The sequence below is a fragment of the Populus nigra genome, chromosome 8, assembly GCF_951802175.1.
Source record: "Populus nigra chromosome 8, ddPopNigr1.1, whole genome shotgun sequence".
NCBI classification, from domain to species: Eukaryota; Viridiplantae; Streptophyta; class Magnoliopsida; order Malpighiales; family Salicaceae; genus Populus; species Populus nigra.
In genome coordinates this window covers 16,892,193-16,915,908 of record NC_084859.1, presented here as the reverse complement: position 1 = coordinate 16,915,908, position 23,716 = coordinate 16,892,193, and the positions used below count along the sequence as shown (strand labels likewise).

Below are 23,716 nucleotides of genomic sequence, written 5' to 3'. Positions count from 1 at the left end.
ATTGTGTTCATCAGTTTATTAAATTCAGATCCTTTTAAGAAGTTAGGAAACTGTAAATTAAAGATTTTCTCATAGAACAACAAAACAATGAAAGAAGCTAGCTAGACACAATGATTTATATTATAAAAAAAGGGGGGAAATTAACAAGGGAAGGGACGTCACTTAATTATTGGATACAAATTTACAAAGCCTTCTTCCGTACTACCGATCCATCACAATCCAAGTTACAGAATTAATTAGTCCACCTGGCTAGAAACTATACTTAAAACAATAACACAAGAAAAACCCCATTGCTTTAACTCTTCATAGCGTCTTTCAGAATATATTACGTACTACTTCTTAATTACCAATACCATTCACAAGCATACCAGTACTAGTTTGAAAAATTTATGCAGAGTGAAATCTCTCATCGCCGCACCAATCACTTTTTCTCTTGCAAGGCCCATGAATTCCATGCAGGTTGAACTATGGGACTAGGGTTATAGTACATCCCACAAGGCAATAGAGTAGACTCCACAAAATCAAAATCGAAGGTGGAAGTTTCAAATGAAGCAACCATATTCTGCCCAGCACTTATTAACTCATTGGTCTTCTCAATCGTTTCCACTTGCTGTTCTGGCTGCTCTTTTTCAGATTTTATGGATTGAATGAGTTCATAGCCACCAGCCCACATGCAGCTCTCATCTAGCATGCCAAACTCAGATGGATGTGAAGCAGAAGAGGATACAGGGACACTTCCGATTGAAGACTTGCTTCCAGACTCCAAGAAAGCTAGTGTATTAGGGTTTTGGTATTCACATGTTGATATGGAAGAGAATTTGTGCAACAAGGGGGGATATGGATTGGTATCAGGAACTTGGGGAATCGTAGGGAATGGAATGAGGGGTGCTTTCATATCCATTGAAATATCATTGATTTGTGAATCTACTGTGAAAGTTGAGGTGGTTTGTTGATGGGAATATTGATAAGAGATCAGTTTGCATGCATTATTGTTATTGTTATGTTTGTAATTATTAGAGAGGAGATTATGAGTTTTTGGATCTAACCCTTGTGCAATGAGCTTCTTTTTGATGCACGAGTTCCAGAAGTTCTTGACCTCATTGTCAGTTCTACCAGGCAAATGCTTAGCTATTTGAGCCCATCTATTGCCTAGCATTCTGTGAATCTCAACGATGATACTTTCTTCTTGTGCAGTAAACGAACCTCTTTTGAGATCTGGTCTCAAGTAGTTTATCCATCTCAATCTACAACTCTTTCCACACCTTTGCAGCCCTGAAAGAAGAAGCCTCCATTAGAAGGAAAAGATACAATACAACCGGGGGGTTTGGCTTTGAAAGAACAAGAATTAAAGACCACTTCTTCATAAAAGAAAAACAAATAAACGGATCAATTAAAGAGCACCAGAGTGTGTGCGTGTGATCAGTACCTGCTAGCTTTGGAACAGAACTCCAAGAACCATGGCCATGGGTGGTTATATATTTTATTAGCTTCTCGTCTTCATCTGGAGACCATAACCCTCTCTTCACCTTCCGTTTGCTGCAGCATTGGTGGCCCGTTTTATTTCCCAAACCCTCCTGCATATCATCACAGCTCACCATTTAGATTTTTTTTTTTTTGGGGGGGGGGGGGGGGGGGGTGGGGGCTTTCCTTCCTTCTATGTTCTTGTCCTCCAGGTTTAATTAAATGCTTCCTCTCATGCACCTTTATATAAAGGCAGTCTCCCCTTGTTAATTTTGCATTGTACGTCTATATGCAAATTAATATGGAGAGGGAGGGAGAGAGAGAAAAGGTTGTGGAAATTTAACTTTGGGTGTACTCATGAGAGGACCACTGGTCTCATTGAGTGTCTTGGAAACTTCAAGTGTTGTTTTGAACCATTGCTCTCGACTTGATTACTACTTTCCTTTTAACCAAATAAAAAACATGTTACTACTAATTATTGGGTTGATTAGTAATTTGACATAATTAATTAGTCATCACAAAACGTGATACTTGAAGAAGCAACATACTTGTATAGCACATCTACTTTTAAGTATTTGTTTACTCAATATATCTTCATGTCTAATTAAGCTAGCTGTATGAAAATGAGTATGGGTTCTGAGGATGATTGATCTATGCAGATATTTTTCCGCTCGTTGCTTTTTAATCATGTCTTTTCCTTCCAATTTATGAAGAAGCTTGATGCATGCATATTGTTCTTGGATACGCACACACACACCAACACACACACACACCGTTCTGCTTCATTTTGCACTTGCTGAAATGTTTTCGTTGTGAATTTGTTGATAACCCACTATCCCTTTCCTGCATGCTTGACAAATTCAATGAGGAAGTAGGGCATTTTTTTTTAAGAATTACGAATGATTTATTAAGCAACTGTTATACTTAACAGATCGAAAAGGTATCAAGAGTCTGTAGAATCAGGAGATTTACAAACAAAACAAGAGACCCGTGCGGAGTCAGAACATATATAAACTAGTAAGTTGACAAGTGAAGTTAACGAAATTTGGTTTGAATTTAGTAAAACATAGGTGCAATGGAGCTGTAATGAATACTACATAACTAGCTAGCTACAAAGACCAAACCAAAAGTAATGTTACGCCATTGTGAAAAGGACATAATTACGGACGTTGGGGGATTAATCATAATATGGCCATTTAGGGAAGACCTAATGATTTAAAGATAAGCACATCATTTCTTGCATCTAAATTCAACATGAAAAAGCCCTCCACCCAGAGTGCTGTCTCCTTTTTTCCTTTTCAGAATATAAAACACATGCACACTACTACATATGCATATACACACACCTGCTCATATATAGATGTCAATATATATAAAAATAAATATAGTAAGCATATGATACCCTTTCTTCACTCAAACAGTTGCTTGAATGTGAGAATTTCTTGGTGTCAACGAAGATCATTATGATTGGACATGTCTGCTTTCATCATTTTCACCCTTCGCTTTCCTTGTTTTTCCTGTTACAGTTTATACCTTTCAGGGGAGAAAATCACGTGCTAAAGCAAAGCAGCAACGATCGAGGTCACAAATAATCTAGCACACAAACTTTAGGAGAAAAACCTGACCATTCAGCCTTTTGGGTTTCATTTACAATATCTTTGTTCATTTGGTTTCCTCTAATATAATCATTGCACTTAATTAAAGCAGGTTAAATCTTTCTATAATCTACAAAGCTTCTTTCACTCTTTCGAGAGGTGGAAGTCAAAGTGTCATCTATATATATATATATATATATATATATATATAGATATAGATATATATATATAGATGTTGTCAAGGCATGGTTCGGAATTCGTCCCCCGTCCTGATTGATTTTGTTTGGTAAATCGTCATTATTATATATGAGACTCTATAATTAGACCCTAAGAACTATATCCTTAGCTAGGTATAAGCAGCCTCCTGTAAATAAAACAGTGAGACGTTGTTAAAAGCTTTCTTTTAATTGTTGATAATTAAGTGGGCAAATTAATCACCCAATGCTCAAGTGGTAATTAAGAGCAACTGTGTATGACTAGCTAGGTTCGTTAATAAATGTAAGCCAGTAAGTGTCTCTAGCTCAATTTAGTGGGGCATGTATACATGCATAGATCATAAATATGGAAATCAAACTTTTCCTATGTACCTTAATAAAATGTATTGAATGAGCAACAACATGAGAATTAGCTTAGATTTTTAAATTTTCCCTCCTAAAAGGAGGCTCCAGCTCGAGATTTTTTGAGAGCAAAGAGACATTAATACTAATTGAGTAACATTTCAGCTAACAATTGGTTAGTTTGTCTAGCTAAGAGAATTAGGTAGAATGTATAGGATAAGGCTTTTAGGCTGTTAATGCCTCTCAATATATTGAGGAGTAAATTAATTTCAAAAGTCCGCCCTGATCTACTTATATCTGGTTAATTACATCTTCCATATATCTTGCAACCTTGTGTATATATCACATCATTAGTTTAAACCTGATAATTACTAATTACATCCTCTATATATCAACACAAAAGTCAGTAAAATAGTATTAATTTAGTGGCAAAATAACGGGAAAATAACCACATATATATATATATATATATATATATATATATATATAACCCATTTTAAGGGAAGCAAGGAATGTAGTGTCGATGGGAGGGTTTTAGTTTCAAGGATCATTTATAAGAATGAAAGAGAATATTTGTTATAGATTGAATCGGATTTGATCCGACCGAAATAGTAGAGACATGCTTCACTGTTCATTTAAGTGAATAATGACAATTCTGGGAATTTCACTTTCTTTCTTATTTTTGAAATTAGGTTACAGACTCTTTCTCTTATAGAGAAGCTTTACAAGATGACTATGAAAACGGCAAGTAATTAAAGAATCCCTACAAATCAGGATACAATGAATTAGGATCAGTTACGGAATAATTCCTATATTGGACTCTACAGCTCATGCTAATATTAATTCCTAAACTGTACAGCTCACGCTAACATTCCCCCTCAAGTTGGTGCAAAGATATCTTCGATGCCCAACTTGCTAAGTGAGTCCTGAAACACTTTGTTTGAGACGGCCTTTGTGAGCACATCCGCAAGTTGACCTTCTGATCTAACAAAAGGAAAGCATATCACTCCTTCTTCCAGATTTTGTTTGATGAAATGTCGATCTATCTCGATGTGTTTCGTTCGGTCATGCTGAATTGGATTTTGAGAAATTGCAATTGCGGCTTTATTGTCGCAATATAGATTCATCCTTGACTTGGGAGTAAATCCAATCTCGGAGAGTAATCTTCTAATCCAAAGGAGTTCGCAAAGACCTTTAGCCATTCCTCTGAACTCTGCCTCCGCGCTTGACAAAGCAACTACCTTCTGTTTTTTACTTCTCCAGGTCACCAAATTTCCCCCAACAAATGTAAAATATCCGGATGTAGATTTTCTATCAAACACATTTCCTGCCCAATCAGCATCTGTGTACCCTTCAACCTTCAAATGATCGTTCTTGGAGAACATAAGCCCTCTCCCCGGAGCGGACTTTAGGTACTGTAGTATTCGACTAACTGCGTCCATGTGATCCTTGCTAGGGCAATGCATGAATTGGCTAACCAAGCTGACAGCGTACGAAATATCTGGACGAGTATGAGATAAGTAGATTAATTTACCTACCAATCGTTGATACCTTTCTTTGTCAGCTGGTTCTTGATCGGGATACACTCCAAGCTTTTGATTCTGAACTGTTGGAGTGTCTGCCGGCTTGCAGTCAAGCATTCCTACCTCAGTCAGTAGATCTAATACATATTTTCTCTGTGAGAGAAAAATTCCCCGTTTTGATCTAGCCACTTCGATCCCTAAGAAGTATTTCAGTCCGCCCAAGTCCTTCATTTCGAATTCACCGGAAAGCTGCTTTTGTAATCTTTTAATTTCTTCCTCATCATCTCCTGTAATGATCATGTCATCTACATAAATTATCAGGACAGTTACCTTTCCTCGTTGCCTCTTAAGGAAGAGGGTATGGTCCGAGTTGCTCTGCTGAAACCCATACTTTCTCATAGCCACGCTAAATCGGCCAAACCATGCACGTGGAGACTGCTTTAGCCCATATAACGCTCGTTGTAATCTGCATACGGTTCCAGGTGTGTTTGAATTATATCCTGGTGGAATATCCATATATACCTCCTCTTCCAGGTCTCCGTGAAGGAAGGCATTTTTCACGTCAAATTGGTGCAATGGCCAATCTAAATTTGCAGCTATGGATAACAATACTCTGACTGTGTTAAGTTTTGCAACCGGTGAAAATGTCTCCTGATAATCTATCCCGTAAGTCTGTGTGTACCCCTTTGCTACCAGCCTTGCCTTGTGTCGCTCAATTGACCCGTCTGCCTTATATTTGGTTGAAAATACCCATTTACACCCAACCGTTCTCTTCCCTTACGGTAATGTGACAATTTCCCATGTTTGGTTCTTCTCTAGGGCTGTCATTTCTTCTTGAATTGCTTGGGACCATTTGGGGTCTGCTAGTGCTTCATGAATTCCCAAAGGAATATGGCCAGAGGACAACTTATATGCAAAGGCTTTGAGAGGCATTGGCAGCCTTTGTGTGGAGACATAATTTGAGACGGGATACTTTGCTTTTTTTCCCTCCGTATCTGGTGAGTACCGTGATGGAGGCCTGCCTCTGTTCTGCCTGAAAGGTAAGTGATAGCTATTTGAAGAATTCAAAATATTTCCAGTAGGGGTTGTATGAGAAATTACCTCAGGATCATCCTCATGCAAAGGATTGTCATTGTCAGGTACTAGAAGAGAGGGGGATTTACTGATACTGTCGGATGCCATGCTTTCTGTCCCTTCATCATCTTCATCTATTATGATCACATTCTCTGCATTTTCAGTAGTTCCGATGGGAGTTCCCTTAGTATTCTCAGCAGCGTCAGTTACGGTGGAAGTCATGACCACCGTTTCAATAGCTCCAGTAACCTCATTATTCTTAGCATCTCCAATAGCTCCAGTACCCTCATTATTCTCAACATCTCCAATAGCTCCAGTAACCTCATTAACCTCAACATTCTCAACATCTCCAATAGTCCACCACTTCTCATCTTCATTCTGTATTTCCCCCTGGAGAGGAGAAGAGAAAGTCGTGAACGGATAGAAGTATTCTGATTCTAGAAAGGTAACATCCATTGTAATGTAGAGTCGTTTTGTCTTAGGATCATAGCAGCGGAATCCCTTTTTATTCGAGCCATACCCCAAAAAAATACACCGAACGGCACATGGTTCAAGCTTTGTTCGTAGGTGTTTGTGTATATGAACAAATGCTACACAACCAAACACTCCTGGTGGAAGTAACAAGATGGATGGTAGAGTAACATATTGTGATAATGCCTGTAGTGGGGTCTTGAAGTCCAAGGCTTTGGACGGCATCCTGTTCAGTAAATATACAGCGGTAGTAATACTGTCACTCCAATATCTACCCGGCACCTGTGCTCCAAATAATAATGCCCGTGCTGTTTCTAAGATATGTCGGTTTTTCCGTTTTGCCACTCCGTTTTGTTGTGGAGTCTGACTACAGGACATTTCATGCAAAATCCCTTTCGTTCGAAAAAATTCTACGAAGTTATGATTCACATACTCCCCCCTATTATCCGATCGAAGGATCTGAATATTTGCTGAAAATTGAGTATGAACCATAGCTTCAAACATACAAAACACATCAAACACTTCATCTTTACGCTTCAATAAATATAACCATGTCATTCTAGTACAATCATCCACAAATGTTACAAACCAGCGTATGCCGGAAACAGTGGTAATTGGTGACGGACCCCATACATCAGAGTGAACCAGGGCAAAAGGAGTATCACTTTTATTCAAGCTAATCGGAAAGGATACACGATGACTCTTGGCAAGAATGCAAGTTTCACATTTAAATTCTGCATAATTCAAATTCAAAAACAATTCTGGAAACAAGTACTTCATATAGCTAAAAGATGGATGTCCCAACCGATAATGCCAAAGCCAAATCTGATTTTCTTTTGTCAGTAGTGATCGTCTCACGGTGTTGACATTGCCGATGTTGAAGTCATCCACGTAGTATAACCCCTCTCTTTTAGTACCACGCCCAATGATCTCCTTCGTGAGGATATCCTGAAAAAGGCAGAATTTTGGATACATTAGTACAACACAATTTAGGTCTTCGGTGACTTGGCTCACCGATAACAATTTATTTGAAAGAGAAGGCACAAGTAACGTGTTGGTCAATAATAGAGAGGTTGATATGTGCACGGTTCCAGCCCCTGTGACAGGGTAGACCACCCCATTGGCATTAGAGATACCCGTTCTCCTCGGTTCTGTGGTGTTTGAAAAATCATCTGAACAATATGTCATGTGGTCCGTTGCACCAGAGTCCACAATCCAGTCATTTTTAGATTCTGTGTTACCTTGGTCGTTGGGCAGACTGGTGGCAGCTTCTCCGGATTCAACCAACGGTGCTAATGATAGTTGGGGTTTAGTATTTGCCAATGATGCTTGGCCTGTGTCCCCAGATGAGGTTCTATGTTTCCTTGTCTTCAATTCACTCCACCAATCGGGATAACCATGCAATTTAAAGCATGTCTCCCGTGTATGTTTCATATTTCCACAATGGGAACACCCACTGCCTTCACTCTCCACCTGTCCTTTAGGCCTTGCTAAGTGATGCAAGTTACGCCCTGCTGTCGGCGCCATCCCTGCTCTGTTTATTTGAAGTGTTTGCTGTCGTGGTAAATAAGTTTTCCCCCCTCTAGAAACCATTGCTGCAGCAGTAGAATTTCCGTTATTAGTAAGCATGACAGTCTGCCTAATTGCTTCCCTCCTGACATAGGCATAGGCTTGTTCAACAGTTGGGAAGGGTTTCAATTGGAGTACATCACTCCGTATATTGTCAAGCCTATCGTCCAGCCCATCTAAGAAAGTATACACTCGATTCTCTTGCAGTAGATCATTGAATCGTTGTATATCAGCAGCACATTCCATAGGATTAGGTCTACGGAAATCAATTTCCCTCCATAAACCTTGAAGGCAATTGTAATAAGTTTCTATGGATTCTCCTGATTATTTCATCCTTGTTACTCGCCGCTTTAAATCATATACTTGAGAAGTATCAGATCCATCAAAATAAGTGGTGGCGATCGAGTCCCATACCTGTTTGGTAGTGGAGAATCGAATAAAATTGCCTATGAGAGAAGGATCCATTGAGTTAATTAGCCATCCTTTCACAATCGAGTTTTCTGTTCTCCATCTCCTGAAGTGGGGATCATTCAGTTCTGGTTGGGGAAGATCTCCATTTATGTATCCCAATTTGTCTTTTCCAGAGATATACATCTCCACAATTTGGGACCACAAGGCATAGTTGGTACCATCAAGTTTGATACCAATTGATGCAGCCGTAGTGTCATAGATAACCGATGGGGTCTGGGTCTGGGTCTGGTTTTGGGTTACAATCTGAGCCATTCTCGTCGTGAGATCATCAAGAGTTGCCACCGTATTTTGCTGTTCTTGTTCTGTCATTTCAGTTGGTGTTTCCATTCTGTATTTCACCCTTACGCCTTCTGTCAGATTTTTGAGTAGCAAAGAATGAACCTTTGCTCTGATACCATGACAATTCTGGGAATTTCACTTTCTTTCTTATTTTTGAAATTAGGTTACAGACTCTTTCTCTTATAGAGAAGCTTTACAAGATGACTATGAAAACGGCAAGTAATTAAAGAATCCCTACAAATCAGGATACAATGAATTAGGATCAGTTACGGAATAATTCCTATATTGGACTCTACAGCTCATGCTAATATTAATTCCTAAACTGTACAGCTCACGCTAACAAATAATAAAGAATGATTCCTCCACACAAGAAGCAGCGAAGAGCTGCTTTGTGTCACCTTGCATTTCAAATATAAATAACAATAAGGTCCATAAACAGTAAATAATGTTTTAATTATTATCAAACAATTATTTTCTATAATTTATTTTGAAAACAGAAACAATCACGAAACAAACAGTATCCAAAACTTACGCCAGACCACATATCCAAGAGGCTAAACCACATTATATAGTTCCGTTCTTTAATCAATTGACAAAAAAAAAAAAAAAAAAAAAGAAGCCAGACGTGGCCTTGGTTTTTGCAGCAGTCAATTAAGCTCGGCTTTTTTGGGCTAATGCTGAAGGAGTGGGGCTTGCATGTGGGTGGGGGGGTGGGGGGGCACTGCTTTTAATTTGATGGTTAAACTTCTAGATAACAAATTCAAGACGGTATGGACCACCGTTCCATTATGAAATCTCAATATCTTTAGATTAGAGTTTTACCGACAACTCCATGATTATCTCTTTTAAGTTTTTAATAATCAAAAGCCAAAACAAAATTGATTATCCCCACTTGTCATGCTATCAATATGTAATAACCCCCCCCCCCCCTAATTTTGTGTCTCTGTCTCAAAATATCTCTCATTTAATCTGGTACGTAAGTATGGCTAATTATATTTCTTAGACGTCTTCATTTATTTAATGTTTTATTTATAATTAATACCTCCCAGACTGTATTCCTGTAAACTCAAGGTCAAGGCAGTGTCGTAACATGTTATTGAAAAACCTTCTTTGATTTAAAATAGCAAATTGGTGTCATTTTCCATGATTAACCCATTCATTCATCCTCTCTTTCTTGTTAACCATTGATTTATCTCCGTATTTCAACATTCAACAAGAGTGTTCATGTCATTTCTTGTTCGTACGGATCACATAGCGTTGTCCCTTGTCCAAATGGCGTCAAATGGTCAAGTTATTTAATCTTTAACATAAAAGAAAATACACCGTACAACAAAATTTAACTAGCTTGTGATTTAAAATGATATGCCAGTGAAATCAATTAAATAATTAATAAAAATAAAATTTGATTTCAAATAAAATTTTAAAATAATAATTTTTTAATATCAAGATTGTAATATATTAGATCGACTTAGATCAACCCGAATAAATCTGTAAAATTCATGATTCAAGTCACGTAACCGTGATAATCTTATAAAAATCAAATCAAAATAAATTTTAAAGTTTAATTATCAATCAACTCAAAATAATTGAAGGATGAAATTGAAAAAAATTAATTAAAAAACAACAACTTGAGTCCATTCATATTAACATGTCAAACACGCAATCTCGAATAATAAGATTAAGATAACATCGTAGAAAATAAACCAAAATAAATTATAAAGCTCAATTTAAAATCAACCCAATATTGAAAGATAAAATTAAAAAAATCAATGAAAAAAACATAAATTTACTTTAGCTAACTTGTCAAACCTATAAACTAGATCGTGAAACTAGAATGATCTTATAAAATATAAATTGGAACAAATTACAAAATTTGGATTCATAAAAAATTTAATATTGAATAATAAAATTTTAAAAAATAAATCTAAATAACAAATAAAAAATTTTCTTTATAAGCATCTGTGTGGAGTTTTTAAGTATTTGCGGGGAGGCGAGCAGGAAATTCACCTCTTCTTCGAGCTTAAAAAAAAATAAAATTCCTTACAGTGGGTATAGAACACCAAGCCGACAAGCCCCCTCGCCTGGCCTATTGGCGTTTATGGGCCTAAAAGGATAGTTATTGTAATATATATATATATATTAAAACTTTTATTGTTAATACTGTAAATTAGTGTAATTTCACTGTTTACCTAAATATAAATTATTGAAAATTAGAGCAGTATAATAATGAAATTGTTATTAATAAAGAATTTTTTAAGCATGCAAGATAGAATTATTATTTTTATAAGATATATTTCACATTAAAAAAATAATTAAAAACAAAATAGTCCATTGCGTTTTTTAAACTACAAGATACTGATTTATCTGTCAGTACATACAATTTTAATTGAGAATTTTTTTTTTAATCTTTTTTTTTAAATAAACAGTTAAGATCGCCGAAGAATTAGTCATCCTCCCAACCTACTTAATTTTTTTTTTAACTCAACACTGGGTGATAGCTGTTTCCCAACTCGTTTCCGCTGATTCGATGCCTGTATCTGCTTGTGTTAAAGCAAGCCAATGGAATTATTGTCATTTTGGTTTTGACTCTTCTTCATCCATGCCAATTGCACTGTTTTAATGGAACTAAGCACCACCACCACGCAATGAGCCATGCTAGTTCCTCTCTCACACTTCCTCAAATCCACAAAATGGCAAATCCCCAGAAAAAGCTACAACACATGGGTTTTAGCCATAAAAAATGCCTCTTCTCCTCACAAAGCATTGCAACTCTACACTCATATGCACCGCCAATCCATACCTTTTGACACCTTCTCAATACTCTTTACTCTAAAATCATGTACCCATTTCAAGAACCTCACGATAATTCACCACTTGCATTCCCATATAATCAAACTTGGCTTCAATACACATGTTTATGTTTCCACTTGCCTCCTGCATGCATACGCTGTCATGTCGTTTGATCAAGCGTGTGATTTGTTCGATGAAATGCCTCAGAGAAATATAGTTACATGGAACACGATGATTACTGGGTATTCAAGGTCAGGGAGTATCAATAAAGCACGTTCTCTTTTTGAGGCTATGCCTGTGAGGGATGCAGCTTCATGGTCCGCCATGATTACCTGTTATATTAATAATGGGTTTCGGGATCAAGGGTTGTCATTTTTTCGAGAAATGATGGCTAATGAGAACCCAAAACCAGACCAAGTGACTGTAGGTTCTGTTTTATCGGGTTGTGCACACATGGGTTCTCTTGGATTGTTAGCTGGGAAATCAGTTCATGGCTTTGTAGTGAAGAATGGGTGGGAGTTGAACGTGGATATTGGCACGCTTCTTGTTGACATGTATGCCAAGTGTGGATTCTTTAAGAATGCTGTCTGGGTTTTTGTTCTGATGCAAGAAAGAAATGTCTCGACTTGGACTGCATTGATATGTGGTGCAGCGCAACAGGGCTTTTGTCAAGAGGTGTTATCGTTGTTTAAGATGATGCAAGAAGCAGGTGTTAGGCCTAACGAGATGACTTTCACGGGGATTCTTAATGCCTGTGCGCGTACGGGGTTGATTGAAGAGGGTCGCAAGTATTTTAAAATGATCAAAGAGACTGGTTTGGAGCCTAGAATTCAGCATTATGGATGCATGGTTGATATGTTTGGTAAGGCAGGGTTGTTAGAAGAAGCTTATGAGGTTATTAAAGAGATGGAGTTTGAGCCTAACATTGTCATCTGGGGTTCCTTTTTATCAGCGTGCAAGATGCATAAGCAATTTGACATCGCTGTTAGAGTGATAGGGCAGGTCTTGAGGGATATAAAACCAGAGAATGATGGAGGGATTTATAGTCTTGTATCTGATTTGTATGTTTTAAATAAGAAATGGGATGATGCAGAAAGGGTGAGGAACTTAGTGCTTAACCAAAATGTGAGAAAAGCCAGGGGCTAGTTGTATCTGAAGTGGATTCCTGTTATCGAGAGCTCAGTTTTCCTGTCTTCAGGCTGCACATAAAGATTGAAGAACTGTGCGCTAATTAATGAAACCGCATGCTGATTGTAATGGGCTTACTGTCTCTTGTTCATAGAGAGACGATCGCATATTCTTGATTTCCATCTAACTTCGTTTCAATTCTTAAAATTCTTGAGTCAACAGAATCTCAGAAGATGAACATGGGCAGTGGGGAAGAAGAATTTTTTATGCTTCGTGCTCTGTCATTTGTTTTGGATAGTGACTACTGAGAATTCGAGGTTGACTAACCTTTGCTCTTCAGCTTGGATCCATAAATCAGCTGGACTTTTAGTGTTATTTACACGTCGATATATTCATATATACTTTTGTTTGGGATTTTTCATTAAATCAAGGTGAATAATCAGTTCTACTGGTTTTCTTATCATAATTTCGAGGTAGGTTTTGTTTGTTTTCTACTCGTCAAGTAGATCAACGTGTACTCGAATCTTTTTCACTTGCATCTCCCTTGAAACTTATTGTCATCAAAGTTGATCTGATTTGGGATTCTGGCAAAACCAGAATGGGGGAATGTCATCACAAGCTAGCACCAAGGCTATAACCAGGATGTTTTTGTTTGTTGCATGTTCTTTTTAGCAATCAGTCTCTCCAAAGATATTGTGGTTTTATTTGCAAGACAAAGAAATCTATCACATCAACGTTTTAACACTGGGATTTCTGGCTCTGCTAACAATATCTGAAGTTTACAGACTGTTAAAGGAGATTATGGTTTCACAAAATGTGCTTCATTAGAAGCTTATCCTGTAAAATATTTCTTCTGATTGTAAATTGGACTGTGCTTGAATCTTGATAGCTTTCTTTTTAACAGTTCCACCACTAAACTACTGTTTCAAGAACCCAATTCTGTTTATCTCTTTCAAATTTCTGGGAGTGGTCATTTTCAGTTGGGAATTACACTCCCAGAAATCTCAGCACACCCAATATAACACTGCCCACTAACAATTTTGAAGCAACGAAAGCACCAACTACCGAATTCTCCGGCCACCATCAAGAAAACTTTTCTCAACAGCCTTAGCTGAGTGAAAGCCAAACTTTTTTTCAAGAGAAGAGAAGTAATTGGTCTAGGCTTCTGCAAAAGCTTCCTTGATGTTATTTTACAGCTACAGCTCAGAGCAACAGCAGAAGAAGCTCCTTGTGAACTAACAGTTGCTCCTTCCGGGCTTGCCTTCTTTGAAAAAACTGTGGGCACTGGCCCTGAGGCTGTCAAGGGACAGCTCATTAAGGTAATTATGAAATTCCTTCCTTCTTCTTAGCCATTTCAGACTTCAGAAGAAAAGCGGGCAACCAAAATCGTTAGTTATGTCCACAAGTTTCTGTGGGCAGCCACCGTTTGGCAATTTTTATGAGCTATATAGTATATACCATCAAATTTGAATCACACCTAAGCCGGTTTTAAAACTTAACCATGTGATATATTGGAGATTTGCAGTTTTTTATATGCTTACCCGGGTACTTAGTTATGTGGATGAACAAATGCACAGACACATTATGTCTGGAAATTGGAGAGTGGTAAGATTTTCGATAGCAGCTATAATCGTGGAAAGCCTCTCACGTTTCGAGTTGGGGTTGGTGAGGCATGCCCATATAATTTCTCGAAACTTTATGCTGTGCCTGCGGGGGGGAACGAATTAAATGATCAATTTGTTCATCTTGGAATATAAAAATCTAAACTTTATGCCGTGCCTGTGAGGCATGCCCATATAAACGCAAGTTGAAGCTCCCTCTATGGCAAGAGAGGGGCTGGGTGCAAGGGAGGTAATTAGCATTCATTATGTTTCTTGACCAATATAGCTTGTTTCTATTGATTGCATCTGGGCTTCTGTTCATTGGAAAGGCTTGAAAGTTGAAGCTTTGATGCTGCTCAACTGCCTTTTGAAGGTTGTATTTGATAAATTATAGTATGGCTTCATCAACTAATTAATCATGAGGAAGTTGTATGAGATTTTGGTCGAGCTGAACTTGTCAATCAAAGGCTGGCTTTTTGTTTGTTTGTTTGTTTTAATTTAAGTATTTAATGAGTTCCACCTTTCTATTCAGTGCAGATGTTCGGCATTGCTGCAACAATGAGAAAAAAATAATTATTATTGATATATTAATTATTTTTTGTATGGAATTACATCCTAGTTATTTCATTCTCAGGAGTTATATGGCATTTTTCTTTTCAGATTTTCAAGATTTCTATCGAAAATATAAGAGTTGATGTTAACCTGATATTAGATCCATATGTGTATGTAATATGCTTTTTAATTGGGTCAATGAACGGAAATCTAATGAGTATGATATAGTTTTAAAGTTAATCTGAATAGTCCTACAATTACGGTTTAAAAAGAAAAATTTATTAAAATAATTAAAATAATATCATTTTAATTATTTTTTAATAAAAATTAATTGATTTTAATTAGATTTTGCTCGGGATTTTTTACCTGATTATACAAAGTTAATTCTTTTTTTTATTGTTTTTTCAATTTGAATCGATTTAGATTACAGGTTAACATGCAGGGCCATATTGGATTTTATACAGCTGTGGTACATCATTGCCTTGACCTGGTAATTCAAGAGATTGGAATTAAAAAAAATTAAAAAGTAAAGGGTTTAGTTGGATTTAACCTCAAGTTTAGGAGATCTTTGGACCAATTAGCCAAAATTGACAAAGTGAGGACTCTAGTTCTAATAAAGCCATTCAAGAGCTGAGATTCATTTGAACTCGTACAAGCAAATCCCAATCCGGAAATAGAAATACTAATCCTCAAAACCAAACATCCTCTAATCGCTACACCGATTAAAATCACACAAACCTACAGAACCCTAGCAGCCCCGAAGCTAAGCCACCAAAACCTCTACAGCCAAAGCAAAGCTTGTTCGAAAAAAATGGCGAAATCTATGAGATCGAAGAGAGAGAAGAGGCTACGAGCAATAAGGAGAGATCTAGTACAGCCTCTTTGTGACAAGAAAGATGAAGCAAAGTTTGCTGTTCTAGAAGCTGCCCTCGCAGCTCCCAAGCTTCCAGTTAAACCCTCTCCATTCGCTTCTTCTTCCTCTTCTTCTGCTATGGACACAACGATAACCACCACCACCACCACCACAGATACTCAAATTGGTATGTCTAGTTTCGTTCGTTTCCTTTTTTCTACTATGATATGTTCTGTCTTTGGTTTTTTTTTTCTCTTGTTGATTATTTAGGTTCAACGAGGAATTCATATGGGTTTGGAATTAAGTTTTAATGGCTATGTCATCATTGTTGAATACTGGAATTTGATAATTGATGTCTACTTTATGCCAATTCGTAGTAATGCAGTAGTACGGAGAACAGTATTTATAAATTCCTCATTTAGGGGTTGTTGCTAGAATTGAACGAAGTATCTGCAAGTGGCTACTAGATTCTCCTTGGCATAAATTGTGATTGCCCATGATGGTTTACTCTTTATTAGCAGCTGAGAAGGGTTACAAGGTGTTTCTAAGCCTAATTATTAGATCCTCATGTAGGGTGTTTACTTTTTACTACATCTTCACATTGTTTGGTTGTTGATTTAGGAGTTTCTGTGTTTATTTTCCTCCCTGCGAAGATGCGGAAGGGACTGTGATGATTTCAGTGTGAAAGGTCTCGTTCGTCGTAATTGGCTTTTACAGGCCTTGACGACCATCCACCCATATTCTGAATCTCTTTCATTTTAATCTTTTAATCTTCTTTTTTTTGTATTTTTTTTCATTTTGTTATGATAGTTTATTGGCCGATGATTAGACTAACATCAAAGACAAGCATATGTCTGAAATTATGTGTTGAGCAATCTAATCTTCTCTATGAGGCCAATCCTGTGTATTATATAGGTATTTGCTTCATATTTTACTGGGTTTGGTTCTCTGGAAATTTAATTTTGTTTCTATTCTTGGTATGCAATTGCCTTTGATGAAACAAATGGTGTATCTATCACATGAATATCTGTGATTACAAACTTACTGCTTCCTTTGTAGGCTTTTTACACTCTGTTTTTAGAGTTGCTTGACTAAATGAAATCTTGCTTGTTTGTCAATGGAGATCTTTTGAAAAGTAGATTGACACAATTGGTTACATAATGATTATAAGCATGGTTCAATTGATAATATCTGTGGTTATTAAAATCGCACTTCTTTTGCATACAAGTACTTTCCTTTTTGACAGTGCTAGAATCGACACTTTTGCCCAGAAAGCTCAATCGATGATCTTATAGACTTTCCAGTTTCTCATGTTTGTGGCTTTTCCCCAATTCTTTTCCCCCTTTTCAAATTTTATTGCAACTAGCAATAGATTGATATCTCATCTGTCAGAAGCAAATTTAAAAATTCAACGAGTTAATGACTATATATTTCCTGGTAGCACGTTCAAAAATCCCAATATGTTGACTATGATATTGCTTTGGCCCCACAACAGATATGGAAATGGACGATGGCAATCAAACAAAGAGGTCATTGAAGCCGATAGGGAAGAAGCTAAAAAAGAAATTGAAGCTGTCAAGAAAGAAGAACCATGGAAAGGGGAGGATCAGGAGGAAACATATTTAATTTGCATGCACTAATAATGCTATTGACATTTTCATCTCTTGCTGACTTTATTTCGTAATTTAGGTTGGCTAAGTTTTGTATGTTTGAGGCTGCTGTTTTACATTTTGGTAATCGTGTTTTTGAGATTCTATTGTCATTTGGAAGGTGTTGAATTTTGGAGGGCACGTGCCATGAAATCCATCCTGTGCAGATGGAAACTTAGGATCGTAAATGGATTGGAGTGTGTGATTTCTTACTCAGATCCTGACCAGGTCTGAGCTTCCCAATCTCTATGCTGCTGGGGAACTCTGCAGCCTAGTCTGTGAGCGATTGATCACTGGATTTTGTTCGAAAAAGGAGCTCTTTGCCATTCGGCCAAACAATTATTTGGTTGTGCCATTTTGGGATTTGGAAAATTGCGAAGATCTTCCTTGCTTGGAGCTCTTCCAAGTCAAAAACTTTGCTTAAAAGTTTTGTGCACATGCTCAACTACAATTTCGATGGGATATTCTAAGTTTCCACCAGGGATGGGGTTTCAATTGCCCGAACCATCCTAGAATGTTCTCTGCAATCACAAACGAAGGCAAGGACCATTGGAGAAGTGCAATTCTAGCTGGTACGAGTCTCATTGTGTGTTTGTTCAAGTAACAGCACGTATGTTTTTTTAAATTTTTATATTATTTTAATATATTAATGTTAAAAATAAATTTTAAAAAATAAAAAAAATATTATATTGATATTATAAAAAATAACTGCTTTAATAATATTAAACACTATTTTTTTTGTTTTTGCAGTGGGAGGAGGGCTTTTAGGTTTTCCTTGGCACTTTGAATCAATTATGTTTTTTTAACAAAAAGAATTTTTTAAAATTTTAAATTAATTTTTCTTAGAGTTTTTAAATTGTTTTTATGTGTAGAGATTAAAAATAAATCTTTAAAAAAAGATATATTTAAAAAAGAATAATAATCTTTTTACACCCTCAAACGAAGCTAATTCTCAGCTAACCCCATTCTCAAAGCAAGGATCGCTGTACACGGGCAGGTCTGACAGCAATGAAATTGGCAAGTCAGGTGTCCTGTGTGAAGTATGAACGAAAATATTCTCTTAATTCTTGCCTGGTTTCTCTCTCTCCATTGTCTTCCCCCTCCTCTTCTTTACTGCTCACCTTTTCTCTTGAGATTTATAACAAACACCTTCAATACAGTTTTATTCGTATTACTAGTGTAGTACACTGCAAACAAATCAAATACGATTTCTAACTACAATGGTGGTTCTCAGCATCGACTGTCTTTGTGAATGCTTTCATGCCATGCATGGAACAGTACTGGAATGAAAGGTCTGGTAGAGCCCTTCCACTATTGACTTCTCCATCGCTGTTGTAATATTTAATTTCTGATTCCTTGTTTACTGAACGTTTGAGTCAATGTTTCAACTCTGGAGATTTGCACGCACATCCTCCTGATGTGTTCTCTTGGAGGAGAATTGGCCACTTCTTAGTCCGTACTTTTGGAAATTAGCTTTGGGGCACTGGCTGTATTTCAGTAACTTTCCGCAGCACGTTGATTTCTTTAGCTTGATTTGAACAAAAATATATATTTTTATTTTAAATTATTCTTATGATATTTTTATATCGTTTTAACATATTATATTAAAAATAAATTTTTTTAAAAATATTATTTTAATTTTTCGCAGCTCATTCCCGTCTAATCTCATAGCTCTTGATTGCATGAAGACGGAAATAGGACTGACTATTCATTTCTCCCTTTGTAGGAGTGAAAGAAACGGACACTCAACACCATTATTGGATCACCTCTCTTCGGGCTCTCTCCTTGATCCATTTTTCGTAAAAATAAATAAATAAAGTATTTAGGAATTTCTACCAGATCAAATTCATCAAGGTCAACTGTTGGCTTAGTTGACCAGGTAAGGCGTGACGTAGCCACTGTTTTAACCTAGTTAAATAAAACGGGCTTATCGAATTTAATACCACGCGTAATCTTTTTGTTTATATAAAGTTTTTTTTATGGTATTTTAATAAATTCAGACAACGACCTAACCGCCCAACTGTAACTGTTTTGTATTTAGAGCAGTAAATATAAGATAAAATAAAGTGCATGAGGCTGGCATGCACAGCGACAAGTTGCCATGTACATACGTTGTTTAACGCCTTTTCTAACATTAAAAAAAAAAAAAATTAACAATGAGAAATATTGTCATGTTACTAATAAATGTTTAAAATAACTGTTAGCCTAACTATATGCTAAATAAAAAGATGAGAGATAACATGAGAATATAATATTTGATGTCGTTAAGCAAGGAACTGTTTAGATTTTTTTAATTTAATTATATGTCAATAAAAAAATTATTTGTAAGAAAAGTAATAATTTAAATTACTTTCTAGTATAACTCCTCCCTTTTTTATTAAACGATTTTTCTCTACCAAAAAATAGCTTTTTTGTGCTATGTTTTTTATTTGATTAAAAACAAAAACAATTAAAAAAATTGGACGATTTGGAATAAAAAAGGGAGTATGTCTCTAATTAAAACCCTTTTATTTTATCAATATGCTTCCTTTTCTTCTAGCTTTTTTTTTAACCAAAAATTCTATTTTTTTTTAAACAATAACTTATCAAGATTATAAAAGCAAGTTTTAATTAAAAAAAACTATGTTTTGATAATTTTAACACGAATATGTTAAAAAAAAATACTAAAAGCATGCAAACGTCTGGCCAACCCTTTTCTTTTGTTTAAAATGGGTGGGTAACCCTTTGTTTTTTTAATTAAAAAAAAATCAAATGCATGTTGTTTATTGATAAGATTCTGACAACCTGAGTTAGGTTATGACATCTTGGAACAAAAAAAATAAATTTATTTTTAACTTTTTTTTACCTTAAAAATATATAAAAAAACATCTTATATATATATATATATATATATATATATATATATATATATATATATATCCTCAAACCAATTAATTTTTAACCGGTAAAGAAATAAAAAAAATTATTTTGAATAAAAAATTTTCAAAGCCCCGATCTAGTTTTTCCGGTGTGGATAAAAAAAATATCTCAACAATATTTTTATTATCAAATAAAATTTATTAACATCAAAATTAATTTTTTTTATTATTGAAATGTAATTAACCAGTTATTTCTTTCATTTTCTAACCTCTTCCCCTCTTATGTCTCATGTTTAAGAACTAAAATGTAAAGAATAAATTTTCATCCAAAATCTAAAATTAAAAGGACAAAAAAAATAAAAAATCAACATAGACTATGTGAACACTCCTCCCCGTCTTCATGTCACAAATACAAACAATTTTCAAACACGTTTAACCACAACTCACAGGATAAACAGGACATGCAAAAATTCAAACAAGAAAAAGTTGAGAACTATAAATGTGTACTCGGTGCAACGCGTCACAATGTTTTCCCATACAAATTAGTTTCTCTTGTAATAAATATCTTGTGGAGTGACGTAGTGCACATTTAACTTGAAAATAATTGCAACTTGCGTAGCTATTACCTCAATCCTTCCTTCTTCCTTCTTCTTGTTTTTCTTCCCTGCATTCACTGTCTGAGAAAAGGACTTCGGAAGGAGAAATACAGAAAATGGGTCCCTTTTTGGATCCTATCCGGTACTGCCATCCACGTCGAGGTCGAGCCTCCTATGCGGCCCTTTTTGCAGACTGCCGCCCGCCAGTGTATATACGAGACTGCACAGATAATGTTTATCCGCATCCAGTTTTTTTCAAATTACCCATTACAGACCCTGAGATTCTCGACTTAATTAAGCATTGACAAGGCGTTTTATATGGTTTCGAAAGCTTAAAGAAGAACTGGTAAATCTATAACTCATAGAAGTATCATGGCTTAACGGTTGTGTATCCATAACTTGCTTCAATGAAACATCAATTCTGAATTCTGATTATTTTAGCTTGTTTGGTTCTAATATAATCGAGAATTAACAGCCTGTTTATTCAGCTCGGAGCCCAGTGAGTCTGCTCTCGATGATGGAAATGGACATATATCTGATCAGTTGAAGAAATCTATAACATATATATTCCGCAAAATCTAAATTATATAACAATAAGGTATCACGTATTGGGATATTAGTATGAAAGGAACATTAATAGATAAAGCATTTCCCTGATACACATATAGGCTATAGCTAATTCAGGCTAAGTTCCCATTGATACACACACGCATTTATACATGAAGAAGAAGAAGAAGAAGAAGAAGATTGAGCGTGGCAGCTTCTCCGCCACTCCTTTCTTCCAATTCATGATTTGACTAGTTGAGTGCCACTATGTCATTTTTTGCTGTATAGTGAATTTGAATGGAAGAATCTTGAATAATAAGGAAGGGAGAAAATGGCAGATTCGTCATATTCTCATTTATGGAATGTCTCATTGATTGAATGTTTAAGAAAAGGAAGGATAAAAAACGATACGTGCATATTCAAAAGAGAATGAAGACGTGGTCTTGAGTAAATTAGAAAAGAGGAACCTTCTTTTTTATTTCTTTAATAATTATGAATATTCTAATCAATTTACACGCAATTCAATTAATCAATCATCTGAGGCCTTGAAATATAAACTAAAAGAAACCCATTTTTAACCATACGGGTAAAAGACTTGTTCATTAAAGTTTAATTGTCAAATTATACTATCTTGGATAAATAATACCCTAATTATTATTGATTCTATAAAAAATTAAATTTTTTCAGACTCTTAACTTAACTATAAAATTAACAAAAAATTATTGGTACCCATTAAATTACCTATTATTTTTTTAGTTTTAACACATCCAAGTTATAAAACTATAATCAATTTTATCAAGTGACAAATTCAATATATTATCTTCAAATCTCAAATAATCCCTAAATTACAAATCAAATATTAATATAATAAAATTATCGTCATAAAATAAGTAAAATACTAGAATATACAAATAACTTACAAATACTACAAATAAATTTTAACTTAAAATATAAATGAGTTAGAATAAAAATGGATAGGTTTACTTACTTTGTGGAGTGAAACTTGATAAGAAATAAAATCAAGACAAGGAAACTTACACTAGTAATTGCAGGCGAAAATTGTAGATAAGGGATTTTCATGTAAGTAATTTATAGTATCTCACATCAAATAATTATTTTTTTATAATGTTACTAAAATAATTTCCATAAGTAAACAACGATTGGAATATTTTCTACCGGTGTTTTCATTATTATTTTTTAATTTTCTGATAATTAACATGCATTTTCAATCTAAAAGAGAGAAAAAATGCTTATTTACAATCACTACCAAAAAAATATCCTATTTATTTTGACGTTTCTTTAATTTAATTATTTTGAGCATACATTCTCTCATATTTAGAGATACTGATTTGTTCGTATGGGTACAGTACTCTTTAATAAATTTATATTTTGGTTGATTTGTTAGCTTCTGATTAGTAAACAGGGAAGGGTGTTTAATTAAGTTTGATTATATTTTGTATTATGGTCTTATGTGGATATTTTCATTAGAAGGCTTCTTTCAGGAAGATAAATGATGTCTAAAACTTTTAATGCAAACCGAGAAATCCCTCAAACTTTATAAAGCGTTGCCTTTAATTTGAAGGTGGATTGAGTCCTCTACACTAATAATTTGTTTAACGTAAGCTTTATATTAATAACGTCGTTAATAATAAACAATAATTATAATAATAAACCAATTTTTTATTCATTTTTTTGGGTCTAATTTTAAGCCAACCAACACTTGCACACCACATGTTGCCTTCATTGAAAATAATAATAATAATTCAAAGATTAAAAAAACTAAATTTCCCCTTCTCCAGTCAAGTGATAAAAATTTAAAATAATAATTCAAAGATTGTTAATATATATGTAAATATATAACATTATATTTAAAATATTAATTATTTCTCCATCTACCAAAGTGGTTATTGGATTAAGACAAATACAGCTCCGAGATCATATATAGAAAGGTCTTAAAGAGTTCAGATAGCAAAACAAATTAAATAATCTTTAAGGAATTAGTTGAATTTTGTGTAAAAGAGAAAAAATAAAAAAGAACAACCAAAGACGTATATTTATAGTATTGAGTGACAAAGTATTTTATTATTATTATTATTATTATTATTATTGTAAGAAGTGCAATAAACTATTTAAAAACCATGAC

The 23,716-nt window shown here is 35.2% G+C and overlaps 3 protein-coding genes and 1 non-coding gene across 4 annotated transcripts; 3 read left to right on the top strand and 1 right to left on the bottom strand.

Moving 5' to 3' along the window:
* Nucleotides 1-102: 102 nt before the first annotated feature.
* Nucleotides 103-1,607, bottom strand: LOC133701431 (transcription factor MYB86-like). The gene is made up of 2 exons (XM_062125344.1): nucleotides 1,427-1,607; nucleotides 103-1,272 (listed from the first exon to the last, which is right to left on the bottom strand). The coding sequence occupies exons 1-2, from the start codon at nucleotides 1,596-1,598 to the stop codon at nucleotides 422-424; spliced, it is 1,023 nt and encodes a 340-aa protein (XP_061981328.1). The 5' UTR covers nucleotides 1,599-1,607; the 3' UTR covers nucleotides 103-421.
* A 9,801-nt stretch (nucleotides 1,608-11,408) lies between these two features.
* Nucleotides 11,409-13,483, top strand: LOC133701326 (pentatricopeptide repeat-containing protein At5g66520-like). The gene has a single exon (XM_062125201.1). The coding sequence runs from the start codon at nucleotides 11,653-11,655 to the stop codon at nucleotides 12,934-12,936; it is 1,284 nt and encodes a 427-aa protein (XP_061981185.1). The 5' UTR covers nucleotides 11,409-11,652; the 3' UTR covers nucleotides 12,937-13,483.
* A 2,325-nt stretch (nucleotides 13,484-15,808) lies between these two features.
* On the top strand, nucleotides 15,809-17,686 carry LOC133700704 (uncharacterized). Its single transcript, XM_062124332.1, has 2 exons — nucleotides 15,809-16,111; nucleotides 17,420-17,686. Exons 1-2 carry the CDS (start codon nucleotides 15,883-15,885, stop codon nucleotides 17,548-17,550), a joined length of 360 nt encoding a protein of 119 aa, XP_061980316.1. The 5' UTR covers nucleotides 15,809-15,882; the 3' UTR covers nucleotides 17,551-17,686.
* Nucleotides 16,587-16,674, top strand: LOC133702447 (small nucleolar RNA Z43). The gene has a single exon (XR_009843737.1). It is a non-coding gene; the product is annotated as a small nucleolar RNA Z43 (small nucleolar RNA).
* Nucleotides 17,687-23,716: the final 6,030 nt, after the last annotated feature.